An 11600-nucleotide genomic window follows, 5' to 3' on the forward strand; every position below is an offset into this window, starting at 1 on the left:
TCCTCTTCATGAGCATATGAGATATTTAAATTTTGCAGCAACCGTTGACTGTAAATTCGTGAAACAATGGTTTTACTTTGCGTAAATACATACAGTCCAAAAAGCAATCTTAAGATATCTTAATGAGATTAAAACAATCATGGCATTACTAATTTCCTATAATACTGAAATCACTAAAATAAAGAATTATTCTAACATTTCTTCAAGTAAAACACCAATCACAACGCCTGATGTCACATATGAGTAAACTCATACGTGTTTGATACAAAGTTAGCTCATCTCTTAATTTGGCTTCAAATGACATCATACAACATGCGTCCTCTTTAGTTTATCTAGCGATAACCTCGAGTGAGGCAAGTGAATAATAAAACTGCATTAGATGCAACTTACTCCGGTTAAGGCTTGGAAAAAAAAAGGTAAAAAAAAACTTATTACTTGTCTATCAGGTATTTTACGGAGCTCATAGAAAATTTGAAGATTGGTGGGTTGTTGAAATGGCTATATTATGGTGTATTGAAATTGAGCAATAAAATTACTATCGGTGCCACTTCGGATTTTTTGTCAGAACATCTGAAGCAAGGTCTTCCAATCCCGTTTCTGCGGAATAGCCGTTGGAGCACCGTGGTACATGATTTCGACCTTCATTACGATATAAGTTTAGAACCGATACGTGAGTATCTTTAGATAGCATCAAAACGCTACTTCGATGAAGCGACGGGACACAATAATCCTCTTATCGTGGCCACCGCTAACTACATATCCGACCAATGTGACGGAGAAACGCAAAGCCGCCGTCGCCCGAAACATGTCTTGTCGGATCCCCCGGATCCACTCTCGGGTGCTTTTAGGCCCATCAAGCCTTGATCACCGTCCTCGTCGAACACGCCGATCACGACGAGCAAACTAACCCAAAGACCCAGCCCACTGAGTTTCTCGCCGGATCTTCTCAGTGGGTCGCGATTCCGATCCGGTGCTAGATTCTGCAAATCATTGCTCTTTCTAGGGCTAGTGTTAACAAATCCTCTCAGGTTGAGCCCGTGAACTAGCCTACTCGTCAAGGAGAAACTGAAATATCAAGGCTATTAGCATAGGGAGTGTAAAAAAAATCGACTTTTGTGGTTTAGTGTCACCCCTGGAATCACTGAATCGCTCCCATACGACGACGCACACCCCCGGGGAAGCGACTTTTGGAAAGATACACTTATTCATATATCGATAAAATCAGGTGTGCTGATTTTTTTTGCACCCGTAAATAAAACAAAAGATCGTTACATATTATCTATTTAATATATTTCAATATAGCTTACAAATAGTATACGAATGAGTAGGTAGTGAATTTTTCAATCTTTTGTTAAGGGACAACATTCCACGGCACAAAGCTATTTGGATCTGGTTTATCAAGCTGAAATAAAAACAATTTTTATTGTGAGTAAATAATATTTGTTCAACTGGTTAATGTTATGGTTAAACCGTTGACTTAGAATATTAATATAAGAATTTTTATGGTTTATTTTGCTATTATCGTTCAAAGAATTATGTTTGTTTGATTTTTTTGGGTTATTTTTGTATTACGAATTCGAAATACCTTTTTAGATTTTTAAATTAGAAATGTTTGAAGAACTGAGTGACTAGACTTCAGAGATATTTTATGTCAAACCCTTGGTCCACCTCAATACATGAATAATTTTCGTTATCGCATTAGGGTTAGGATCCCATATACAGCACGGTTTGAATAACTACCCCCTAAAATGACCATTAGCCGCAACACTCACTTTCTACCTCTTTCAAAATCTACAAGTAGTTGGCAACTAAGCTCATCATGCAAATAGGCTACCGGTGGCAGAGTAGCCCACATCGCCAGATACCACCATCCTGTCTATTTTACTGGTAGGACCTCTTGTGAGTCCGCACGGGTAGGTACCACCACCCTGACTATTTCTGCCGTGAAGCAGTAATGTGTTTCAGTTTGAAGCGTGGGGCAGCCGTTGTAACTATACTGAGACTTTACAACTCTTATCTCAAGGTGGGTGACGGCATTTACGTTGTAACCGGTAACCACTTAACACCGGGTGGGCCGTGAGCTCGTTCACCCATCTAAGCAATTGTATATCTCAGAGTGGGAGGCAGAATACATGTTTCTGATGCCTATGTGCTCCGGTAGCTAGTTATCACCAGGAGGACTGTGAGCCGTCTATCCAAATAACGCAATAAAGTAAAAATATAAAATGTTTTTAGTGCCTAAAACTCACTTTCTTCGTTATATGGTCCTCACATGCCATTCGAATTCGAGCAGATGTTGCTGGTGCCTCCATGTCGAACTCGAGCGGTACTCCGGCATCTGCTCTTGCAGCTTTAATGGCTTCATGTATCGCAAAATAAGCTGAAGAAGCCAAGAACAGCGGAGGTTCTCCTACGGCCTGAAAACATTTATTTGAGGTTTTAGTTTGTAAATACTGTCTCGAAAATCTTTGTCGAAAAGTATCTTCTCATAAAAATAGTCGAATTTATTATTTGTTTAAACGCAATAGTAATACTCCGAAACATTACAGAAGTACTTAAAGCATCAACTAAATAAATCGCAGTGCGAATGAGGTTCGATAAAGACTAGGTCATGTACGCTTATGGGAAAGTTCGAGAAGGTTCTAGTGCTTTCTGTACAGGTTGCATGTGATGCATATAAACGTGAATGACAGCCAGTGGTGTGGAAGTTTAACATTATGCGATACAACCGATCAGAAGTGAAATAAAAGTGTGAGTTATAGTGAAAGTAACATGGCTTAGGAGTGAGCGTGAAAGTGTTTTATAAAACGTATTAAAACGTTCATTATAAATCCCAAATCGTAATTATAACTTCACCTGTATGTATGTATGAAATCGGAAATAATATGATGAATAACAATCAAATCTTTATCTAATTATGTGCACTTCTGGTGGTACAATGGAGCTGGTCTGCTGATGAACCTAGAATGTGGGCAATGGAACTTGAATGTCTACTAGTAAACTTATCGAGTTTGAGCTTATTAGATTTATTGTAAAGAATACTATTGACAAGGTTATTACACATATTATTACTTTTTAATCAGAAGCAGTTACCGTTCTTTCGCCTATAGTTTTCGATGTCCAATAAACGCTAACTCTGCTTATAAATTATAGGACTTTACTAACTAAATCTAATCTTAACTTATTGTGAATCTTTAATGGTGTAGTTAGTACTAGTTTAAGGATGAGAGTATCAAAATTGTACTTTGCTAGTCGGTCAAGCTAAATTCATGTTCTAAGTGTATATGAGCATAGGAGATGTTAGATAAAAATATTTATTTATGCATATGAGAGACACATTAATTACATTTCGAAAATAATCTCCTCAGATCTGTTTATATTTATTGTTTAATTTTAACAACTTATTTTCTACGGACTAAATGCAATTTACTGCACCGCATGAGGCCTTGTCATAGTATCATGGACGCCAACACGTTGTAAAAATATTATCACAATATATTATCCTTATCAGTGTATTGTTTTTTACTTTAAAAGATTAAAGTCGAACAACGAGCAAATCATGCTAGATAAATATTGAAGCCCTCGTTTTCTCGCAATATTGTAATATGACATGTTCTTTTCATTTTAGTACTAGAGTTATGAACTGAAAATCTTACCTTAGAAGAATATACTGCTCGAGGGTTAGGTGCACCCTTTAACAATGAAACGTTGAATTCTAGAGGAATATCGCCAAATCCAGGAATTTTGTAAGCACCCGGCCCTCGCGAATATAAAGTTCCGGTGGGTGAATAAATTAATTCTTCTATGGTAAACAAACCGTAGCCTTGTATGAAACCGCCTTCAATCTGGCCAATATCTATCGCTGGATTGATACTCTCACCGAGGTCCATTACAATATCCGTTCTAAGGACTTGGTGGTCACCGCTAAGACAATCAATTTCTACTTCCGTGCAAGCAACACCGTATGTGAAATAGTTAAACGGTTTTCCCGAAGTGGTCTTGAAATCGAATCCTATATCCGGTGTAGCGTGGAAGCCGGTAGCGGATAAGCTAACACGGTCGACATAGGCAGCTGATACCCAATTTTCCCATTTCCCGTCCGGATTCTTATCTATATACGGTTTTAGGCGCTTCATTATTTTCTCGCAAGCCTCTAGTACTGCCATACCGTTCAAATCTGAGCCGGCACTAGCCGCTGTTGCCGAAGTATTAGGGACTTTATCTGTACTTGTTTCGCTGATGTGAATTTTAGAAACGTCTATACCAAGAGCCCGAGTAGCTACTTGTATCATCTTTGTATGTAAGCCCTGTCCCATCTCAGTACCACCGTGTGATAGAAGTACTGAACCATCAACATAAACTAATACCAATGCACCAGCTTGGTTTAAAAGTTTCTCCGTAAAAGCGATACCGAATTTTGTTGGTATTATCGAAATACCACGTTTTCTCCATCTATGTTGTCTGTAAGAAAATTACATTAATAAATAATAATAATATACCAATAGATTCGCGTTCATGGTAACTAAAGCTTAGCTTTACTTAAATTTTGATGAAATAATTATTTTGAAGCATAATTTTATGACCAGCTCAGTATAATATTATTAGATTTTTACTACATACTTGTTGAATTCTTTAATTTTTAATTTTCTTTCTGCTAAATTACAGTTTTGTACACATTCGTCCCAACATCTTTGTAACGTACAATATGTCAGAACTTGTCCATAATGTGTAGTATTATTTTCTCGATACAAGTTTAGTCTGCTTATTTCCTCGGGAGATTTTCCCAGTCGATGAGCTATCTCTCTAACCATATTTTCGGCACCAAACATTCCTTGGGGACCTCCGAAGCCTCGAAAAGCCGTATTTGAGGGTAAATTAGTTCTACAGACATATCCGGTCACTTCACAATTTGGGATGTAATAAGCATTTTCAAAATGGAACATTGCTCGTTCGACAACCTAAAAGAAATTGCAGACATCAGTACAATACAATTACAAATTAATCAACTAAATTTAAAATTCATTTTGTACTTACTGGACCTGACAGATCAGTGGAATAGCCTCCGTTGTTATAAATATTGACAACAGCTCCAACAATTTTTCCTTCTTTAGTTGCCGCTGCTTTATACTTTATCAGGAATGGATGTCTAGTGCCCGTCATCTGCATATCTTCGTCTCTATCGAGCATGCACCGCACGGGCCTGTTGAGTTTATGAGCAGCTAATGCAACCGGTAATGCCACTAACATACCCCGTGACTCTTTTCCACCAAAACCACCACCCATACGTTTCACTCTCGCCACTATTCTATTCATCGGTACGTGCAGGATGTGACTAACCAGTTTCTAGAAAAACATAATACTGTTACAGATATTCTCTATCATACTGGGTGTTAGAAAACCGCTTCCGAAAACGAAGACAGACGATAGTACTAATGACACCTTTCATAATGTAATTATTTAGACAAGTGTTGTAAATAAGTATTCGTGTGATCGCGCGAGTCTGCGCCGCGCCACGCCCGTGCGTTCGTTGATCCGAGGATCAGCTATTTTTGATTTTGTGTTTCATTGCTGGTTTTTTTTAAGTAATGTATTTTTATCAAACTATAGTTTAATTTAGCTGTACTAACATGATGGAGCGTAATAAATAATAAATATGCTTATGCTATTAATAAAAATATGTTTTATTTTTAAACAGGGTCGATTTTTATTCCGTCCCATCAGCAAAGGTGTCATTAGTACTATCGTCTGTTTTTGTTTTCGGAAGCGGTCTTCTAACATCCGGTATAAAATTTTAATAAAAAAATTCCATATTATTTAACTCACTGCGATCTCTGAGGGATGTTGGCTGGAACAAAATATTTCTAGCTCGTCGTCTTCTTTCTTTGGAATAGCAAACGCAGCATGAGTCTCCAAATAAAAATGTTCTTGACCTCCCATACGACACTGTCCTTCTATTATAATATTATTTTTATCGTCAAACACGGCTTTTACATTTCCCCGTTTTATTGTTTTAGGGAATTGTGGATAAAATGAGTTATATTTTATAGCGTCTTCTATAGTAACGATAATTGGCTGTATCTCCTCGTATTCAACTTTAACCATTCTTGCAGCAGCTTGTGCAGTCGCTTGATCCACAGCTACTATAACGCCAATAGTTTGACCTTGACTCAACACTTTATCTCTTGCAAACAATTCTTCATCGTGAAATATGGGGCCAATGCTATTTTGTTCTTTTGTTAAGTCTTTTGCTGAATAAAATGCTATAACACCAGGTTCGGCTAGCGCTTTTTTTGCATCTACTGATATTAATTTTGCATGAGCTTTTGAACTCAAAACAAATGCTAAATATAGCTCACCTTCTGCAATGGGCATATCATCGCAATATATTGCTTCGCCTGTAGCTTGCTTGTATGCTGACATATGCTGTATCGGCCTTCCAACAGCATCACTTTTAAGCTGTTTTTCTCCGACCAATTCAAAGTATTGAGAACTTTTCGGCACATTTCCGTGAAAACTATCTGCACCGCTACCGTAGTACGATTCAATAAGATCTCCGTAAAAATAATCAGTTGACATTGCTTTTCCAATAGCCAAATACGACTTTAAAAACAAACTCATAGTCAATGCACGCCGAAATTGTATATTTCCACCTGGTGCCGATGGATCTAATGGCAGTTCATCTATCAGTAACGAATACGCTTTTTCTAACATGTTTTCATTCCATTTAAGCCCTTTTAACACATTTCCAGTGTTTGTTGCAATCTTTGTTACGGGAGCCATTCCCCCGAATGCCAAATTTATATATTTTATAACATTTGTGTTCTCTTCGAATTCAACATTAACAGCTGAAGTTACTATGGATATATCGTCCTCTCTTCTTTTCGCTTGCTTAATAGCCTTCAGGTATTGAAATTTGGTTGAAAACGGTATCTCTATTGAAAGTAATATTTCATTTGATTTGACGACATTCTTTCTATACCCAGTGAAAAAAGTTTCATCCATTAGCACGGTACGATGGCCGTTTTCTTGACTGAGAAGATTAAGTTTCACCTTGAGAGACATTAAAATCGGATTCAAATCAGATATTGGACTGCCCGTCATTACATTCCCGCCAATGGCAGCAACATTTCTGATTTGTTTTCCAGCAAACCAATTCAACATTTCTACTATAGCAGTTAAGACTCTAGTTTTGTATGGTGGTAGTTTCTTTATATACTCTCTAAAAGTTTTTTCGATGTCATTGAGTGTTACTGAAGCTCCAACCGTTAAACCATGCTCATTTTCAGTAATAGTATTCAATTCGGGAACGCAATTAGGCATTATTATTATTGGATAAACACAACGTTTGAATTTAACTTCAACACCAACTTCACTATTTCCCACTACCACTTTTGCATTCGGGAACTTATCTTTCAACGATAAAACTGTTTCTATGTTAGTTGGCCGATACCACGTTGTTTGTTTTCCACGATATATTACGTACTGACTATCGTATATTGAAGATAATTTCAATTCCGGTGGAAAAATTGGTTCTTGACTGGAATCGTACGGTAAGAACGACGACTTGTCAAAAATATATTGTGATTCACTATCTGCTTCTTCACAGCTATCCGATTTATTTTTGCAACAGTCTTTCCCCATCGCACAAGTTCCGTTCTGTGGTCCATTCTTGACAATTCGTTGAGTCTCCCAATCTTCGATAAACGTTTTGTAGCCCTCTATTATGGCGCGATAACCTGTACACCTACATAAATTACCTTGAAACGCGACCTCCAAATCAGAATATTGAATATTTTTACAGCTTCTCAGTAAAGTATACATGGACATTACGATTCCAGGCGTACAGAAACCGCACTGTGATCCGTGGGCTTTGGCTATTCTTTCTTGAACTGGATGCAGCTTAGTTTTGGTTGATCCGATACCTTCAACTGTGGTCACAGCCAAACCGTGCATAGCACATAATGGTGCGAGACAAGCATTTACTGCCAGATGACTGGTAAAATGTTAAGAAAGTATATAGCATATATTTTATGTAGGCCTATTAAAACAATGTTAAAAGCATGTACAAATAAATATGATAACAAAAGAATTTCCCGAGTGCTATGACACGTCCTGCCTTCTTCAAACGAGGCTTGTGGAGAGTAATAAACGGTAGGCAGCGGCTTGGCTCTGCCCCTGGCATTGCTGACGTCCATGCGCGACAGTAACCACTCACCATCAGGTGGGCCGTATGCTCGTCTGCCTGTAGGGCAATAAAAAAATAGATTTTTTCTAAAAGAAATGTAAGTGCAGATAAATAGAAAAATATTTTATATTTAGAAATTTTTATGATATGGTAATCATTATCTATGTAGATTATTTAATAAAGCTACGAAAAGTAAAGGATACATAATTTTATTTTCTTGTCGGTTATATTTGGAGACCATAACAGTGCAAGCACCACATCCACCTTCCGCACAACCTAATTTTGTGCCCGTCAGTCGAAGTTTCTTTCGCAAATACCATAATAATGTCCATTCTGGATCAGGACTAGATTCTATAACCTGAAATCGAAATAGCTATTGATTTCTTCGAAGCGAATTATTTACATCAATTAATTTGTCTCCAGGGTGATTCAAGGCAATCAAGAATTACGCCACACCTAACGAAACTTGTAGAAATGTTTTATAACGCAACTAACGGATCCAATGGTTAATGAAATCCAAGTTAAGATCAAACTCAGCAAGAAATTATATTAGTAGGTTAAAACAATACTAAATTAATTTCTCCTCAGTTAGATGTATTTTAAGTAAATCTACTCCGTATCCTTCAGTAGGGACGTTGTGTAAATAAACGTCGTAATGACTTATGTACGCTCGACGGGTCAATATTATCATAGACCTATCAATCAACCGACGACCCTGTTTTCTGATAAATAATATTATTGAAGTAAACTTAAAAACAAAGTTTTATGATGCAATTTTTCGTGTACTGTCTTTGAATATTTATAACATTTAAAGAAATAAATGTGAATTAATCGTGACTTTTTTCTGTTTATAGGAAAAAAATTACTTTTTTAATAGCTTAGATAGGCGGACGAGCTCACGACCTGATCAGATAGGGCCGGTGCCACTTGCTCGCAATGATGTACCTAGTCAAAGAAGTGTTTAACAACAATTGTCCGATTTAATATGCTGCTTGTTCTGTTCTCTTTATGTTCTCTTATTCATATACTATACTCGTGAAAAGCTTATAAAACGCTATGAAAGATACTGTTAGAGAGTTACGAAGAAATGGCGTTTACTTAAAATCTCAATACGGTAATTGATATGCTACAAAAATATTGCCAGTCACTGCTCTAAAACTAACGCCCATTAATGACGTTTTTTAATGTATTATGATGTAAACTGTATTAATACAGAAACTTCGGGTTGAAACACGATTTTTAATTTCCTTAAAAAAGTGTAAAAGTGGGATGTTTTGTCCAAGAGAACGCTAGACCCTCACTATCAGATGAATCTATCAAGTCCGTCTTCGGCAGCAATAACGAAACATTAATTTAAAATAACAGGTTTTCAAATGTAAAAAAATACCAAGGGCTTCCTACTCATCACACTGGATTTTATAGCAATAAGTAAAGATCGGACGCACACAGAGAAATCGAAAAGACTCTTTTCTTCTGATAATTTAACAGAGAAGCTAATTGCACGACATCTATGTCGTATAACCTGGAAAATATTATTCATAACTATCAAGGTTAAACAGTAACAAACATAATAATTTATTTCTTTTGTGCATTTATGCTCGTAGCTATGTAACTGAATGAAATGAAATGTTAATTGTAGATGTTTATTTCTAAAATTTAATTAAAGATAAAAACATACATACACTAGCGAGTTTCAACTCAATTTTGCTCAGCACAAATTGATTTATAAAGTAAAAAAAACCGCTTACCTTTTTACCATTTACGTAGAAAACAAGTTCGGTGCATATTTTATTCGGATCTTCCTCGGCATTCAATAATCCCATGTTTCACAAACGATAGAAAAATGCATTAAACAGTAGAATATAATCTGCGTCTTACTTCCGTCACAAATAAGACAAGACTGGGGAGGGAACTAAACGAACTCAAAAGAGTCAATGATTTGGTCACTGCCTCACCGCCCGCTATTAGGTATATTGCCGTATACAGAACGATAATTTTAAATCACTTGTTATCTGCTTCACATAGCAACGTATTTATTCAACAATTTGCCTTTATTTTTTGTTAGTATACTAATATTTCTAAAATACATAAATCTGCATACCCCAATATGTACAATAAATACTTCCTTATAATTATTAATTTTACCTATTGATCAATATTAATTCTAACTGACCCTTTTCTAAGCTGAGTATCCAAGGAATGTTTACCTCGAAAATTTGCTGTCGCCATAAGAATCTAAATCACTCTGAACAAGGAAACATTATCCTTCACGAACCATAAACCCAAAGAAACTATACTTGTAAAAAATTAAATACGTGTATAAAAATAAAATTCCGGTTCGGTTTTTATGTGAAGGGTTCCCCCCACCCCGGACAGCAATAAAATTATAAAAATAATAAAATATTTTTAAAAATACTTGCTATCCGTCGTTCGTAAGATACGAGATCTTACGTTTTTTTTTTATTGCTTAGATAGGTGGACGAGCTCACAGCCCACCTGATGTTAAGTGGTTACCGGAGCCTATAGACATCTACAACCTAAATACCGCCACCCACCTTGAGACATGAGTTCTTAGCTCTCATTTTTAACTACGGCTGCCCCACCCTTCAAACCGAAACGCATTACTGCTTCACGGCAGAAATAGGCAGGTGGCAGGTGGTGGTACCTACCCGTGCGGACTCACAAGAGGTCCTACCACCAGTAATTACACAAATTATAATTTTGCGGGTTTGATTTTTATTACACGATGTTATTCCTTCACCGTGGAAGTCAATCGTGAACATTTGTTGAGTACGTATTTCAGTAGAAAAACTGGTCCGTCTTATCCTTCAGGTCACGTTGACTTCAAATTTGATGCGATTGAACAAACTGTGTGCTTAGTGCGAGTTTTTTAACGTTCTCGAAAGCGTAAAAGTTAGCTCATATTGGTATGAAATGGAATCGTTCGCCTACGTTTGCCGCTAGGGGCGCTGTACCAACTGCATACAAAATTGGGTTAACTTTTACGCTATCGAGAACGTTAAGAAACTCGCACTAAGCAAACTATAGTGAGTACTTTAACATTTTTTTCAATTCAAGTAGAAGTAACATATAATCTTACTTAACGCGTTTTTTGTTATAATAGCTTGATCAGAATATACAAGCGAATGAATTTTATAACGTATTTTTTACTATTTTTTTACCAACAACATGTCAGATTAACTTTACATACGTATCAAAGACCGATGACAATTCAATAATTTGATTACCGTGGCCTAATACCCTGACCCGGATAGGACCACACTCGACTAGAAACGGATTATTTGTTAGCTGGTAAAGCGTGTTTTAGTTTTTAAAAGTATTTTTTTTTTTTTTTTTTATACGTTATCTTTACTACATTCTTTTGGTTACAAAACCAATGCCACGGTGTGCTGAA

General features: G+C 36.6%; 1 protein-coding gene across 1 annotated transcript; it reads right to left on the reverse strand.

Moving 5' to 3' along the window:
- Positions 1-1265: 1265 nt before the first annotated feature.
- Xdh1 (xanthine dehydrogenase 1) lies at positions 1266-10113 on the reverse strand. Its single transcript, NM_001043860.1, is given in 10 exon segments — positions 1266-1402; positions 2250-2417; positions 3657-3716; positions 3718-3727; positions 3730-4461; positions 4621-4958; positions 5035-5343; positions 5824-7993; positions 8389-8543; positions 9934-10113. Coding segments are annotated over 10 exon segments (4068 nt in total). The 5' UTR covers positions 10009-10113; the 3' UTR covers positions 1266-1351.
- Positions 10114-11600: the final 1487 nt, after the last annotated feature.

The sequence above is a fragment of the Bombyx mori genome, chromosome 12 (assembly GCF_030269925.1).
Source record: "Bombyx mori chromosome 12, ASM3026992v2".
Taxonomy (NCBI): domain Eukaryota; kingdom Metazoa; phylum Arthropoda; class Insecta; order Lepidoptera; family Bombycidae; genus Bombyx; species Bombyx mori.